Raw genomic sequence first — 15606 nt, 5'->3', positions numbered from 1 at the left:
ACACTGGTACACACACACACACACACACTCACACTGGTACACACACACACACTGGTACACACACACACAGACACACACAGACACTGGTACACACACACACACACACACACACACAGACACTGGTACACACACACACACACACACACACACACACACACACACACACACACACTGGTACATACACACACACACACACACTGGTACACACACACACACACAGACTGGAGTACAGACAGAGGCAGCCACGAGCAGGTGGCTCTCCGCCTCCCCCTGCACCCACCCCCGCGCCCATCTCCCGCACCTGGGGGGGGGAGGGGGGGTAGGAGCGCCGGGACACAAAGGTAAACTGCCGCCCCCCCTCCCCCGGAGGGCAGCCACGGGCTCCCAGGGCAGAATGGGGGAACACCGCGCAGCCACCACTGCCAGCCCCCGTGCCCATCTCCCGAACCAAGGGGACAGGGGGGGGGGAAAGGGAGCGCCAGGACAGGAGGCAAAGGATCAAAAACCCACCTCCTATCCCCCCGGGCGGGCAGAGGGGGGGAAACACCGCGCAGAAGAGCCAGGAGCCGCGGGCAGAGACACACACCACGTGTGCTCTGCCGCAGGAAGCGGAAGCCCCGTACCCCAGGCACCCTTCCTTCCATCCATTCCACATGCCGGTCCTTGGTGAAGGATGATGCCGGAGGGCGGGGCTTAATGCCGGGACGCTGGGGATTGGCCAACAAGGTAGGAAACTGCCGGGGGGGGGGGGGGGTTGGCATTAAAAAAAAAAAAATACTTACCAGCCGGGCTGCTGCAGTCTCCTCCTCCGCGCCGCCGCAGACTCGCGCACAGCGCACAGTGCACCGCAGCTTACTCGCGCACCGCCGGCGACAAAAAATAAATAAATGGGGACACATTGAGGAAAATCCGGGACATTTCCGGGACACACAGAAAACCGGTACAGCTCCCGAAAAACCGGGACTGTGCCGGCAAAAGGGGGACGGGTGGTCACCCTAGGTTTATAGCATATTCCCACAAACATTTTCTTTATACTTTTACCTCCACTGCTAATTTCTATCCACAAGGTCTCTACATTTTCATCATTCCCTTCATAGACATCATCCCTTATAATAGGTTTTAGATCCGGTTTAACATATAGACATACTCCACCTCCCCTTCTATTTGTTCGATCCTTCCGAAAAAGAGAATAACCCTCTAAATTAACTGTCCAGTCATGAGTTTCATCCCACCATGCTTCAGTAATGCCTATGATATCATACTGCTCCCTTGCAGTTATTAATTCAAGCTCCCCCATTTTATCCGTCAGGCTTCTTGCATTAGCAATAAGCAAATCCTCCCGAGGGGGTGAAGACGCCGCACAGCCGCAATAATGGAGAAGGCTGATGGATGACTGGAAAAAGCTTTATTCACACAGAATGTGCAAGCGGATCCTCTTGACGCGTTTCAGCCCGTGGGGCCTTTGACAAAGCATTGCTTTATTTCTGAGCGCCTGGTGGGTCAATCGTCAGATTTACCTGGTTACATATTCTTGCATTAGCAAGCATGCATTTCAGGTTTTTTTAGCCTGTACTATTATCTTATCTGCTCCTTCCTTTCTGCGTCCACTTTGTTTAGTCTTTAGAAGTTTTCTAGTGTAACGGGTATTCCCTCTATCCCAATCACAGATACAGTGTGTGTGGGTGGAAACCTATGTGTTACCAGGTGTGGTGCATATACCTGTAGGTTCACAAGAGGCCCGAGCCTCCGCTTGCTGGGAACCTGGGGTGAGTCCGTCAGCTCGATCTGATTTACAGCGCCTCCACCTGTGCAGGGTTCTAGAAATGTAGAAGGTTGCCTACACAGGACCCACATATACAATAAGTACATACACGAGGATGTATATAACCAGTTTATATATATATATGCAGGAAATAACAACACACTTTAATAATATACTCCCCCTAGGGGGTAACTCCACAGTCTATAACGCAGTCCCAATTGTCTTTCACTCCACTAGGAGTGTACCTACCCACCACCGTGTATCCCCACACCGTGTCCACAGCCTAACCCCTTTGTCTCGTGGTCAGCGCTGCCACTATGTGTAATTATAATGTGTATAGGATACGTTGGTGCACTTATGAAGGTACCTGCCGAGCGCTCCTGCACTCGGGCCTGCAAGCAACTTCGAAAAGGATCTGCCGCTTGGTGATACCATCTGATCTGGTGTTTCCTCACACGAGGGTCCTGCCAGGGGCGATCCCACCCTGGGGATAGTCTCTGTCTCTTTGGGGTACAGACTTGAGCCCAAGTCTCTTCTCGGGGAGCGCAGCGTCCACTGTGTCCCTATCTAACACTAGTACTACTGTGACAGGGTCCCTAACCTGGGGCCTGTCCCTGTAGCACCACAAGCTGGGGGAGTTAGGACCTATCTGGGGCCTAGGGGGTTACTGGCCTAATGCAGTGGGTCACTGACCCCTGCACTCACCTCCTTCCCCTAGCTCTTCCCGGTCTTGACTCCCTTGTCTCCCGCACGCGCGAAATGTATCTATTCCCTGCAAGCAGGGAGCTCCCGCAGCCCTATTGGCTCCCTGGCGTCTTGGGGCCGCTCCCGAGGCTCATGGGACTTGTAGTCCCGTCCAAGAGCCTTCCCTGGTATGCTAGGGTTCGCGCGCTTGCTGCTCGCGCATGCGCAACTGTCCCGGCCACCCGAACCTACTGCGCATGTGCAAAACTATCCAAGATGGCGGCGCCCTACACGGGAGCCACCGAGAGCCCTAACGACGCTCCCGCGGCCCTAGCAACCGGCCGCTCGCGTCCCCGGCAACCTCCGCACCAGTTCACATCTGCCCCTCACTCCTGCAAGTGCCGACAAGTCCGCCATTGACTCGGCGGCACCCGCGATCGCCATCCAGGTGAGGGAGGGGCGACGGGCAGAGGGGGACCTGGCTACACCATTATTATCTGTATTTACTATGGGTGTCTCACTGCTTGTCAAACTTGCACTTGCCCCCATTCTACCTCCATACCACCTTGTATCCTTATCTATTCCATTTAGTTCATTATCTGTTTCATTCCCCTCCCCCCTCCATCCTAGTTTAAAATCTCCTCCAACCTTTTTAGCATTCTCCCCCCTAGCACAGAAGATCCCTCTTCATTGAGGTGCATTCCGTCCCTAGAATATAGATGGCACTTCTCAGAAAAGGAGTCCCAGTGCTCTAAAAACCCAAACCCCTCCTTCCTGCACCACTTTCTTAGCCATGCATTAACCTCCCTGATCTCTGACTGTCTCCCTGCGTTAGCGCATGGCACTGGTAGTATTTCAGAAAATACTACCTTGGAGGTCCTTGCCTTAAGCTTTTGGCCTAGATCCCTGTAATCATTTTTTAGGACCCTCCATCTTTCTCTAACTTTGTCATTGATGCCAATGTGTACCAAGACCACCGGGTCAATCCCAGCCCCCCCCAACAATCTGTCTACCCGACCTGCAATGTGCTGAACCCGAGCACCCGGGAGACAACAAACTGTTCGGTTCATGCAGTCCTGGCAACAGATTGCCCTATCTACCTTCCTAATAATGGAGTCCCCTACCACCACAATCTTTCTTTGTATCTGAGCATCCTGAGTCCCCTCTGTGCTGGAGGAACTATTCCCCTGGCTGCTAGAGGAATTAGTCTCTTCCAGCCTTGCCATTTCTGCCTTCTAATGAGTGAGACTACCTACACTGGCGACACACTTTATTCGAGCTTGGCTAGTCCCACGAATTCGGGTATACCCGGGTGTATTGAGGTTTGTGACTGTTTTCTGCCCGAGTACATTGAGTTATTTTCCAAGCAGGGATTGAAGCATTTTATTCCCGCTGGCTGCAATACTGCACAGTATATATATATAAACTGCATTACAATTCATGAATTTATGCCATCTGGTAGACACGCGAAGCATTGCAGCCTATTAAATCCTAATCATTATCATTTAACAGATCAGCCGCCCATCAGCCAGGCATGAACCCAGGCTGGGAAGGCAAATGCAACGGGGCTTGTCAGAGGTTAGTAGTGGCTTATTCCAGGTATCTGCCAGGTACATACCGGGTATTTGCTCGAATAAAGTGTGTCGGTGCAGTACTAATGAGTGAGACTACCTACTAATGAGTGAGACTGCCTTCTGAGTGAGACTGCATTCAATTGAGTGAGACTGCCTTCTAATGAGTGAGACTGCCTTCTGGTGAGTGAGACTGCCTTTTAATGAGTGAGACAACCTTCTAATGAGTGAGACTGCATTCAATTGAGTGAGACTGCCTTCTCATGAGTGAGACTGCCTTCTAATGAGTGAGACTGCCTTCTAATGAGTGAGACTGCCTTCTAATGAGTGACACTGCCTTCTAATGAGTGAGACTACCTACTAATGAGTGAGACTACCTACTAATGAGTGAGACTACCTTCTAATGAGTAAGACTACCTTCTAATGAGTGAGACTGCCTTCTAATGAGTGAGACTGCCTTCTAATGAGTGAGACTGCCTTCTAATGAGTGAGACTGCCTTCTAATGAGTGAGACTACCTACTAATGAGTGAGACTACCTACTAATGAGCGAGACTTCCTTCTAATGAGCGAGACTGCCTTCTAATGAGCGAGACTGCCTTCTAATGAGCGTGACTATCTTCTAATGAGTAAGACTACCTTCTAATGAATGAGACTGCCTTCTAATGAGTGAGACTGCCTTCTAATGAGTGAGACTGCCTTCTAATGAGCGAGACTTCCTTCTAATGAGCGAGACTGCCTTCTAATTAGTGGAAGTGAGACTGCCTTCTAATGAGTGAGACTGCCTTCTAATGAGTGATGGCCATCTAATGAGACCTATGGAAACCAGAACCGCTGCCCCCTGTGTAATATTGGGGTGTCCGGCTCTCATTGTGTAATATTGGGGTGTCTTGCTCCCACAGAGCAATATCGGGGTGTCCTGCTCTCACGGTGTAATATCGGGTTGTCCTGCTCTCACTGTGTAATATCGGGTTGTCCTGCTCCCACAGTGTAATATCGGGGTGTCCTGCTCCCACGGTGTAATATCGGGTTGTCCTGCTCCCACAGTGTAATATCGGGTTGTCCTGCTCCCACAGTGTAATATCGGGTTGTCCTGCTCCCACAGTGTAATATCGGGTTGTCCTGCTCCCACAGTGTAATATCGGGTTGTCCTGCTCCCACAGTGTAATATCGGGGTGTCCTGCTCCCACGGTGTAATATCGGGTTGTCCTGCTCCCACAGTGTAATATCGGGTTGTCCTGCTCCCACAGTGTAATATCTGGGTGTCCTGCTCTCACGGTGTAATATCGGGGTGTCCTGCTCTCACGGTGTAATATCTGGGTGTCCTGCTCCCACAGTGTAATATCGGGGTGTCCTGCTCCCACAGTGTAATATCGGGTTGTCCTGCTCCCACAGTGTAATATCGGGTTGTCCTGCTCCCACAGTGTAATATCGGGTTGTCCTGCTCCCACAGTGTAATATCGGGTTGTCCTGCTCCCACAGTGTAATATCGGGGTGTCCTGCTCCCACGGTGTAATATCGGGGTGTCCTGCTCCCACAGTGTAATATCGGGTTGTCCTGCTCCCACAGTGTAATATCGGGGTGTCCTGCTCCCACAGTGTAATATCGGGGTGTCCTGCTCCCACGGTGTAATATTGGGGTGTCCTGCTCTCACGGTGTCCCACCTGAAGCAGATATATTCCTGCAGAAATCTTCTCTCTTCCCTGAAAACGCACTTAACTTTTTTCCTTTTCTTTTTCTATAGGAACGTCGCTATTAACTGTATAAAAAAAAAAAAACCCCAATACTTATAAAAACTCCATTGCCAGACAGTTAAGGTATTCGAATTTAGAGAAAAAAAAAAACCCCAGAAAGAAAAGTATGCCATTGCTAATGATCTCATTTCAATATAATAGGATCTTTCTATTGCAAAGAGCACGACAGGTTAAGAGATATAATTATGACTTCGCAGACTCTCCCAAGTGCACCGAGATCGTCTGACAGTTCTGATCCGAGCGCAGCTCTGCCAGAGAAGAACCTTTGTCTGGTTACCATGTTAAAGAGGCAAAGCCCTCTCCCAACCTCAGCACACATCGCAATTTAACTGTCAGGGAGCACGTCCTACCCAGCCCTCTCATTTCAACACACAGGGGGGAGAGAGAGAGGGAGAGAGGGGGAGAGAGTGAGGGTTGAAACTGACCTGACACTAGATGCTACGTTTAAAATGCAGCCGGCGTCAGAGGTCCTCGGGAGAGACTGGGAGGTTGGAAGTACGTCCCGGCCGTGCTTGGAGATTGGGGCTCCAATTCGTCCTCTCTCTTGGAACAATGATACCGAAGCAGTTTTATTTGCCGGATGGGTGGGCAACTCCGGTGCTGAAGGGCCACCAACAGGTCAGGTTTTCAGGATATCCCTTGCTTCAGCACAGGTGGTTCAATTAGTGTCAGCTTCAGCGCAGGTGGCTCAATCAGTCCCTGCTTCAGCACAGGTGGCTCAATCAGTGGCTCAGTCGAAGACTGAGCCACCTGTGCTGAAGCAGGGATGTCCTTAAAACCTGACCTGTTGGTGGCCCTTGAGGAGTGGCCTTGGCCACCCCTGACTCAAGGCACCCATAAAGGCGTTCGCAGCACCCTGTAATATAGCAACCCCATTCAGTACCAGAGGGGCAGCCCATGTGTTGGGCACTCTGGCACTGGAGGAGTTAAAGGAAACCCACACTGCCCTGCACGTCCACTCTGTCACTGTCATTCAGCCTCTGTCCCCTCTCATTGTGCCCCCCCCCCTGCCTCCTGTGCCCCTCTCCCTGTGCCCCCTGTATTTCTGGGTCTCTGACTGGTTCCTCATTATAAGAAGTATGTCCCCAGCTCCCCTCACTCGTGTCCCGTGGCAGCCAGTTATTAATGAGAGAGATGTGGGGAGGGGGAGCGGGGTGTTAGAGGCTCAGCAGAGGCCCAGACTGGGGGTCAGAGGTCAGGGGGCAGCTAGAGGCCGCTGTGCTTTGTAGCTTCATGCAGATCACAGCAAAGTTTCAGAGCAGGAGAGAGAATTCTGCGTGTGCATATGTGTGTGCTTGTGTATATATGCATGTGTGTGCTTGTGTGTATATATATGTGTGTGCGTATATATATGTATGTGTGCGCTTGTGTGTACAGTATATATGTGTGTGTGCTTGTGTGTATATATGTATGCGTATATATGCATGTGTGTGCTTGTGTGTATATATGTGTGCGTATATATACATGTATGTGTGCGCTTGTGTGTACAGTATATATGTGTGTGTGCTTGTGTGTATATGTATGTATGTATATATATATGTGTGTGTATATGCATGTGTGCGTTTGTATATATATGTGTGTACTTTTGTGTATATATGTATGTGTATATATATATATACACACACACACACACACACAGAACAGCAATACCGGCTCCCTACCTCTACCCAAGTGAGAAAAGGTAGCGCTTCACTTTAAGTACATTTTCGCTTTACATACATGCTCTGGGCCCATTGCGCACGTTAATGCGGGGTATGCTTGTATATGTATATATGTATCAAACGGAAATAGCCGTGTTAGTCCAGTTACGAGTAGTTCTCCTCTCTCTCTCTTCTCCTCTCTCCTCTTCTCTTTCTCTCTCTCTTTTCCTCTCTGTCTCTTCTCATTCTCACTTCTCTCACCTCTTCTCTTTCTCGTCTCATCTCTCTTCTTTCTTTCTCTCTTCTCTCTCTCTGTCTCACATTCGTAAAGACTGTGCTTGCTTGAGTGGTCGGACACTGACACCTTGTGGTCGATGAGAAGAATACAAACAAATGATTATTATTAAATGGTGCTGGCTTAGGCTGCGTCCATGGTATGGCAGAGCGTGCGGACGCTGAGCGAACAGACTGCTTTAAGGCAGTGTTCACGTTCATGCGGTGCGTGGAAGCGGGAGGGGGTGCGCGTTGCGCAAGAAATCAGTTGAAACTGATTTATTGGCGCGACAGGCCGGTTATGTGAGCGGTTCGACCAATGAGTGCGAACCAGCTCCGTAACGTCACTGGAACGCCCCCAGTCACGCCCACGGATGGCGCGCGTACCATGGCCAGGGAAATCAGCCTCCACGCGCCTTCGCGCGGGAGAAATTACCATGGACGCAGCCTTAGGCTGCGCTTGTGCCTTGCGACGGCGACGTCGCTCCGAAACAAATACACTGACTCCGTCGCAAGAGCTTATAGTAAGCGCGACGGTGACGGGGCGACCAAAAATTTTGAAGCCGGGTAAATTTGATTTTTTAGAGACAGTCGCCACATGCGACTGTCTCTAAACCAATCAAATTGCGCGGCCCGCCCCTTTTAGTGACGTCACTGGCCTTGTCGCCAGCGGCGTCGCTAAAAATCAAATGACAACTTTTGCCAGTGGCGACGGGTGACGTCATCGGTCACGTCGCCGTCACCAGCACTATAAGCGTGGCTCTAGGCTGCGGACACGGTCGGGCAGACCGCGCTGTCCCGTGCGGACGCTCCGCGATGAGCCCTGTCATCCTCAATGAGGATGTCTTTAGAAGGGGCTTCCGCGTGCGCCCGCAGGCGTGCCGAAGCGCGCTGAATTAGAGCAGATAACTCCAAAAATTTCCGAGTGCGCTGGGGCATTGAAGAGCCAATCAGAGTGAAGACGTTGGCGCCGTGACGCTGACTTCGGCGCCGTGACGTCATTGCCACGCCTCCCAAGCGCACGCTGCCTCGCCTGCAAAGCCATGAAATCTCTCCGGCTTGAGCCGGCGGGCCTCAGCGTCAGTGCGGATGGCTGCACCATGTCTGCAGCCTTATTCTGCAGGGAGGTGGCAGCTAAGCAGCAGCAGCAGCAAAGCCCGGGTTAGGTATATGAGCCTGACAGCGGCATTTACAAGAGACTTGGGAGGGGGACTGATGGCAAAGTAACCCAGCTGGGGTATAATGAGTGAATAAGAATTTTAGTGGGGCGTATTTTAGCAATATTGCGGAGGGAGAAAGGACGAGATTTGGAGAGGTAGTGAATGGGAGGGAAGAGTAAAACATGACACCCGAGCTTGGGGTGTCGGGAGAATAGTGGGGTCTTTTTGCAAGTGAGACATCGGGTACAGGTGTAGGGGAAGGAGAAACACGTTCTTTTTTTGGCCATGTTAAGTTTGAGATGGGGATGGGACATCCAGACAAGATAGCAGAAAGACAGACACGAGACAAGAAGAAGGAGATCAGGAGAGTTATCTTCAGGATAGAGGTGGTAGTGTAAAGAAGACAAGAAGTCCTGGAATAGGGTCCTGGGGTTACACGCCAATGGTGAGTGGGAGCGAGGAGGAGGATGTGCCGGCAAAGGAGGAACCGAGGGCAGTGTCACGCAGGTCAATGGAATGGAGACTGTGCAGAAGGAAGAGGGGATCAACTGTATCAAAAGCAGCAGAAAGGTCCGATAAATCGAGTCGGGGTTTGACTTTGCCTGGAGGAGATGTCTACGTGGAGCGACACAACTGCAGCGTATCAAGGAGTGGTCCAAAAGGGCAAGTCCAGCGTGCGGCTCCAGTTGTTCAGAGCAGGTACGGTGAGTTAGGCTGCGCTTATAGTGCGTCAAAACAAATGCATTGTCGCCGTCGTCTGCGCTTATAGTGCACGCGACGGCGCAACGGAGCGACAGTGCTACCAAAAATCTGGTAGTCACTGTTATTTGATTTTTTCGACGACAGTCTCTCCTTGCGGCCAATCAGGAGCTTCTCCGTCCCTCTGCCTTCCCCCTTTATGACGTTGCTGGCCTTGTAGCCGGCGACGTCGCCTAAAATTGAAATATAACTATCGCAATGGCGACGGCGACGTCATCGGTCGCGTCGCCGGCACTATAAGCGCGGCCTTAGAGACATTAGAGAGGGAGCAGAGACAAGAGAATACATGGTCAAGTGAGGGACCCTCACCATGTGTAGAGAACTGGTCCCCTGGGAGGGGCCAGAGGAGGAGGCTAAAGATAGGAGGTGAGAGGCAGCTGGAGCATTCGGGTGATCAATAGGAATATTAAAGTCTGGTAGAACAGCTGTGCCAACTCCAGTCCCCCCCAACAGGGTCAGGTTTTAAGGATATCCCTGCTTCAGCACAGGTGGCTCATTCAGAGGCTCAGCCAAAGATTGAGCCTCCTGTGCTGAAGCAGGGATATCCGTAAAACATGACCTGTTGGGGGGTCTTGAGGACCCCTTCTGTAGAATGAGAGTGGGGGAGTCGGAAGAGAGAAAGTGCACAACATTGACCAGGAACTGGGAGGCAGGTCCAGGAGGTCGGCAGATGACCACAACATGGAGAAAGGCAGGGGAGAAAATACAGAAAGTGTGCGCTTCAAATGAGGGGGGAAGGGTCGGGGGCTTCATTGGGGAGAGAGCAGAATGGCACCAGGGTTTTGTGATATGAAAGATAGAGATGTCAGTGAAGGTCAAGCAATAGCCGACATTTGGACTTTACAGTCCAATGGCAAGAACCCTTTGGCTGCACTTTGGGCAAGTTCTGGGTGTGGTAAGAGGAGAGAGAATCCTACAGGAGAGGTGCAGCTGGAAACCTTCTCTGGCAGCACAGAGCAATAACCATTCATGGGAACCCAAGAACAGTGAGACTTAACCCTTTGTACCCTGTGCAGCGTGGTTTGTAGAACTTAGGGACAGCCAACTCTGGTATTCTTCACCAGGCAGGACAAGGTTCTCCCCTAAAAACACACCTTTTAAAGGAGTCCTATCCAAAACTCTTCTCTTATTTTCTAAGTTGATGGCTAAATAAACCCATGTTCAGGAACGACACCCCCCCCCCCCCCCCATTATTCCTTGCGTCTCCACTTCCCCCGTTTTTAGATTGTAAGTTCCTAGGGGTAGGGACCTCCTTCCTACTGTCTCTGTTGATCTTAACTCATATGTTCTCTTTTTATTATACAATGTTATTGTCCTCCCTGCCACGTTGTACTGCACTGCGGCATATGTTGATGTCATGCACATAAAAGCTAATAATAATATAACACTTGTATGATGTGTCATTGTGTCCTATGTACTAGCTGCCTGATACACTCCCCCCTGTGTACCCCTAACTGCCCCCTGCGGTGCCCACGTGACAGTCACCCGGTGTCCTGCTCCTGCAGCATTGCACAATGTGCAGGACATGAGCTGCCAGGTTCCTCTTTCTAACTTTAGTTTTCGTTGGATCTGTCATGGGACGGACGGCTCCCGCTGCAGAAATGGGCGCACCTCGAAGCCTCCTCCTCACCTGCCTGCTGGGTAAGAACCTGCCTGCAATGTGCTAAAGCTGGTATTGGGTGGGATACCCAGAGGGGCAACAACTCAGGGGGCAACAGAGGTCCAGGGGGGGCAACCTGGGAGGAAAAGGATCAATAGGGGCGGGAGCGGGCAGCCTTGTGCATAAAGTACAGGTGCTTGAAGAATTCATTGCACCTGTATAACTTTTAGTGCCGTGTATACTGACAGCGCTGACAAGCATATATCAAAATTATTAGGACCATCCTCACAATAGGACATCTCTCTAATATATATATATATATATAGATTATTAACTGTAGGTAAATCCTACAGCCTTGAAAATTGCAAAGCCAGTACAACCTCACACTGATGAGACCCATAAAAGGACATGTTTCGACAGGTCTGTGAATGGTTTCTCTGGCTTTGCACATAATCCCATGCTGTGCTTAAAAGCTGTGTTAACAGCGAGCATTAGCTTATAAGAGTTCCATGTAAAAATGGATTTCAGGCAAAAGGTGGCACTGTGTGCTCATTTGCATGTCATTTCCCAGAATCCCTTGCTGCAGTGGAAACATTGTATGCTGGGGATAATGGTGAAAGGCGGGGGTGCAGACCTGTCTAAGACGTGAATGTGTTCACAAGTGATCTTATTATTTTATATATATATATATATATCCCTGCGCAACCCCTGCTGTGCCCAGGATCTTGGAAAATTGTAAATTGCCCGGAAGTTATTTATATAAAGTTATATATCCCATCTTGTCCGCTCAGGTATGTGTCTGGCAGAGAATGTCACCCTGCAGTCAGGCCACCCGGGGGACACCCTGACCATCCTGTGCCCGTACCAGCAGCACTCTGACCGCTGGAAGACGAAGATGTGGTGCAGAGAGGACGTGGCCGGGCAGTGCCACCCGGTGGTCACCGCCCGCCGCTTCTGGCTGCAGTATGTGAAGAGCAGGAATGGCAGCACTTCCATCGCTGACCACGTGGATGAGGGCACAGTCGTGGTAACCCTGAGCCACCTGCAGCAGGGGGATGCGGGTGTATATCGGTGCCGGGCAGACTCCGTCAGGGAGGTGAAAACCCTGCAGAGGATTAGGGTGCGGGTGCTGGACGTTCCCGTCAGGAGAAACATCTCCGAGGCTGGCAAAGTCCAGCACAGCCTCTCTGGGTAAGGTCATGGGTCACGGTTAACCTCCTCTTAACTACCTAATGCATCTAAACTAGCCACCCATTAACTACAAACTGTATCTAAACTACCCAGCATCTCTTAACTACCTACTGCAATTAAACTACTCACAGCATATTAACTACCTACTGTATGTAAACTACCCACAATCTATTAACTACATACTGCATCTAAGCCATCCACCATTATCCATCCACTGCATATACATTTCCCCCACGCCTCTTAACTACTCTACTGTATGTAACTTACCCACTGCCTTACTAACAACCCTCTTAACTACTCTACTGTATGTAACTTACCCACTGCCTTACTAACAACCCTCTTAACTACTCTACTGTATGTAACTTACCCACTGCCTTACTAACAACCCTCTTAACTACTCTACTGTATGTAACTTACCCACTGCCTTACTAACAACCCTCTTAACTACTCTACTGTATGTAACTTACCCACTGCCTTACTAACAACACTCTTAACTACTCTACTGTATGTAACTTACCCACTGCCTTATTAACAACCCTCTTAACTACTCTACTGTATGTAACTTACCCACTGCCTTATTAACAACCCTCTTAACTACTCTACTGTATGTAACTTACCCACTGCCTTACTAACAACCCTCTTAACTACTCTACTGTATGTAACTTACCCACTGCCTTACTAACAACCCTCTTAACTACTCTACTGTATGTAACTTACCCACTGCCTTACTAACAACCCTCTTAACTACTCTACTGTATGTAACTTACCCACTGCCTTACTAACAACCCTCTTAACTACTCTACTGTATGTAACTTACCCACTGCCTTACTAACAACCCTCTTAACTACTCTACTGTATGTAACTTACCCACTGCCTTACTAACAACCCTCTTAACTACTCTACTGTATGTAACTTACCCACTGCCTTACTAACAACCCTCTTAACTACTCTACTGTATGTAACTTACCCACTGCCTTACTAACAACCCTCTTAACTACTCTACTGTATGTAACTTACCCACTGCCTTACTAACAACCCTCTTAACTACCTGTTATGTCTAAGCTACCCATTGCCTCTAACTATTCTACTGCAGGGGTTCTCAGCTCAGGTTCCCAAGACCCCCGCAACAGGTCAGGGGTTAAGGATATTCTAGCTTCAGTCCGCCTGCGCCACTGATTGAGCCCACCTGTGCTGAAGCAGGGATATCCTCAACACCTGACCTGTTGTGGGGGTCTTGAGGACTGGAGTTGAGGACCCCCCGCTCTTCTGCATTTAAACAGCCTCCGATGTACTCACCAGCTCCTTGCGTTAGTAGCCGCTGCATGTCTGGGTGCTGTGCGTGTGGTTAGCATGGTCCGTGATGTGCAGACGCGGCGTAGTACAACCTCTGTGCCTGTGCTTCATGTTTGCAAGGTTCCCCTCGGAGTCGGGCGTCCCTTGGAACGCGGTCATTGTGGGGAGCAGTCTCCTGCTGTGCAAAGCGCTGCTGCTGGGACTGATCTGCAGCGTGTGTAGGCGCCAGCACAGAACCAGGTGAGGATGGGGAGCCGAGAGCAGGAGGTCTGGGTCCTGGTGTCACCATTGTGGTCACCTCACTTCTAGGTGTTTGGCGGAGAATTCTCCAAGGTTCTCGACTGTGTTCTAGGATCATCTACTTAAAGGTGCAATCCCATATAGTCTTCCAGTTTAATTTCTTAGGGGATTCTGAACGGGGGGGGGGGGGGGGGGGGGGGGGGGGAGTGTTTATCAATCAAGTGCTTTCTTTCATGTCCTTATCAGAGAGCCACTAAAGATAAAGGGTGGGGGTGGGGATGGGGCTTGTTGTACAAGTACTTGCTGATCACAATGTGACATCACACACTGACATCACACAAAAGGGAGCAGCCAGAGGAAATCACCTCCCCCCCCTCCTCCCCAGTCACACTATAACAAATACATGAATAATTTGCATAGTTGTCCAATATTTGGGTAAAAAGGGTATCAGTTACCCAGATGAGACTCCTCAAACAGGTCACTGGAATTAGTTCACTACTCGTCCCAGAGATATTTTTAATGCCTCTTGCTAATTTGCTTCCAGGGGTCTGAAAGTGCTAACTGTTCTCCCCTGGATCGCAATCTCATCTGTGCTATTTACTCCTCCAGCTCTGGGCTTCCCAATTATGCACTACATTGTCTGTACTACAGATACCTAGCGACCCCTCTCCCCCAGTCCTGTGGGCAGATAGGGGAACAGGAGAAAACTGTTCCCAGGGTCTTTGTAAAGGGTTCACGTGGAGGACCTCACTCCTCTGCCAGACCCTGGTCCCTTGTTTGGGTATCTAATCTTCACAGTACATATAATTGTGCCGGGTACAGAGTTTTCTCCATGCTGTGTCCCCTGAAGCCCCCCCCCCCCCCCCCCCCCCTGCCTGGAATCAGACGCAGACAGGAGCTTTGTCCTGGCACTTCTCTGGGTCTCCTCTTCACCTTTCTTGTCTCTTCTCTGCCCAGAGGGGATCCCGAACCCAGTCTCATCGCCTCCCCTGCGGAATCTGCTTCAGCCGGAACCATGAATACGATTTCAGATGACGAGTGTCCACCTACGTACGCAACCTTGGGACCCAGATCAACACCTGTGTACAGCAACTATGTGTACAGGATGCCACACGTGAACCAGCCACATGGCCAGATATAACGGGCACCACGCACTCCCTGCTGGGTGCCAGATTGGGTCATTCCTTAGGGAAGCTGTTTTACAATTGAAACCTGCCAATAACCTCACATGTAATAATCAAATTCTGAATAAATGACCATCACAATCTTTATTATAGCCTCTGCCTCCTTAACCCCCACTAAATACCAACAGAGAGTCACTTTATTTATTCCTGAATGTTAGAAGCAGTCAGGCTCAAGGGGGGAGGGGGAGGGGGCACAAACAGGCTTTGGCAAACCTGGCAAGGGTCTCTGCATTGGGGGCAATTTTGAATTCCGTAATCTTTAAAGTGTCTGAAAGTGTATGTGATGCTCCTTAACACTATGCAGTATGGCACATTCTTTTTTTTGGGGGGGGAAGGGGGGCGGGGGGAGTTAATGTCAATGTAAGCGTTACTGTACTGTACATACAACCTTTTATCCGGCAATCTGGAGCATAAGTGCATTTAAGTTGATGTGGTCTACTTAGATTTTGCAAAGGCTTTTGATACGGTTTCACACAAGAGGTTGGTGTGCAAAATAA

General features: G+C 50.2%; 1 protein-coding gene across 1 annotated transcript in view; it reads left to right on the top strand.

Moving 5' to 3' along the window:
- Positions 1–15196, top strand: part of LOC142502522 (triggering receptor expressed on myeloid cells 2-like) — a 78746-nt gene extending 63550 nt beyond the window's left edge. Inside the window, exons 2-5 of the mRNA XM_075613616.1 lie at positions 11023–11242; positions 11993–12392; positions 13806–13925; positions 14883–15196. Of these exons, the coding sequence (XP_075469731.1) occupies positions 11176–11242; positions 11993–12392; positions 13806–13925; positions 14883–15066 (771 nt within the window). The 5' untranslated portion in view covers positions 11023–11175 and the 3' untranslated portion in view covers positions 15067–15196. The remainder of the gene's footprint in view (positions 1–11022; positions 11243–11992; positions 12393–13805; positions 13926–14882) is intronic.
- Positions 15197–15606: the final 410 nt, after the last annotated feature.

Source organism: Ascaphus truei, chromosome 9, assembly GCF_040206685.1.
Source record: "Ascaphus truei isolate aAscTru1 chromosome 9, aAscTru1.hap1, whole genome shotgun sequence".
Lineage (NCBI taxonomy): Eukaryota > Metazoa > Chordata > Amphibia > Anura > Ascaphidae > Ascaphus > Ascaphus truei.
The sequence above is the reverse complement of the archived record's forward strand: the minus strand, read 5'-3'. Positions and strand labels throughout refer to the sequence as shown.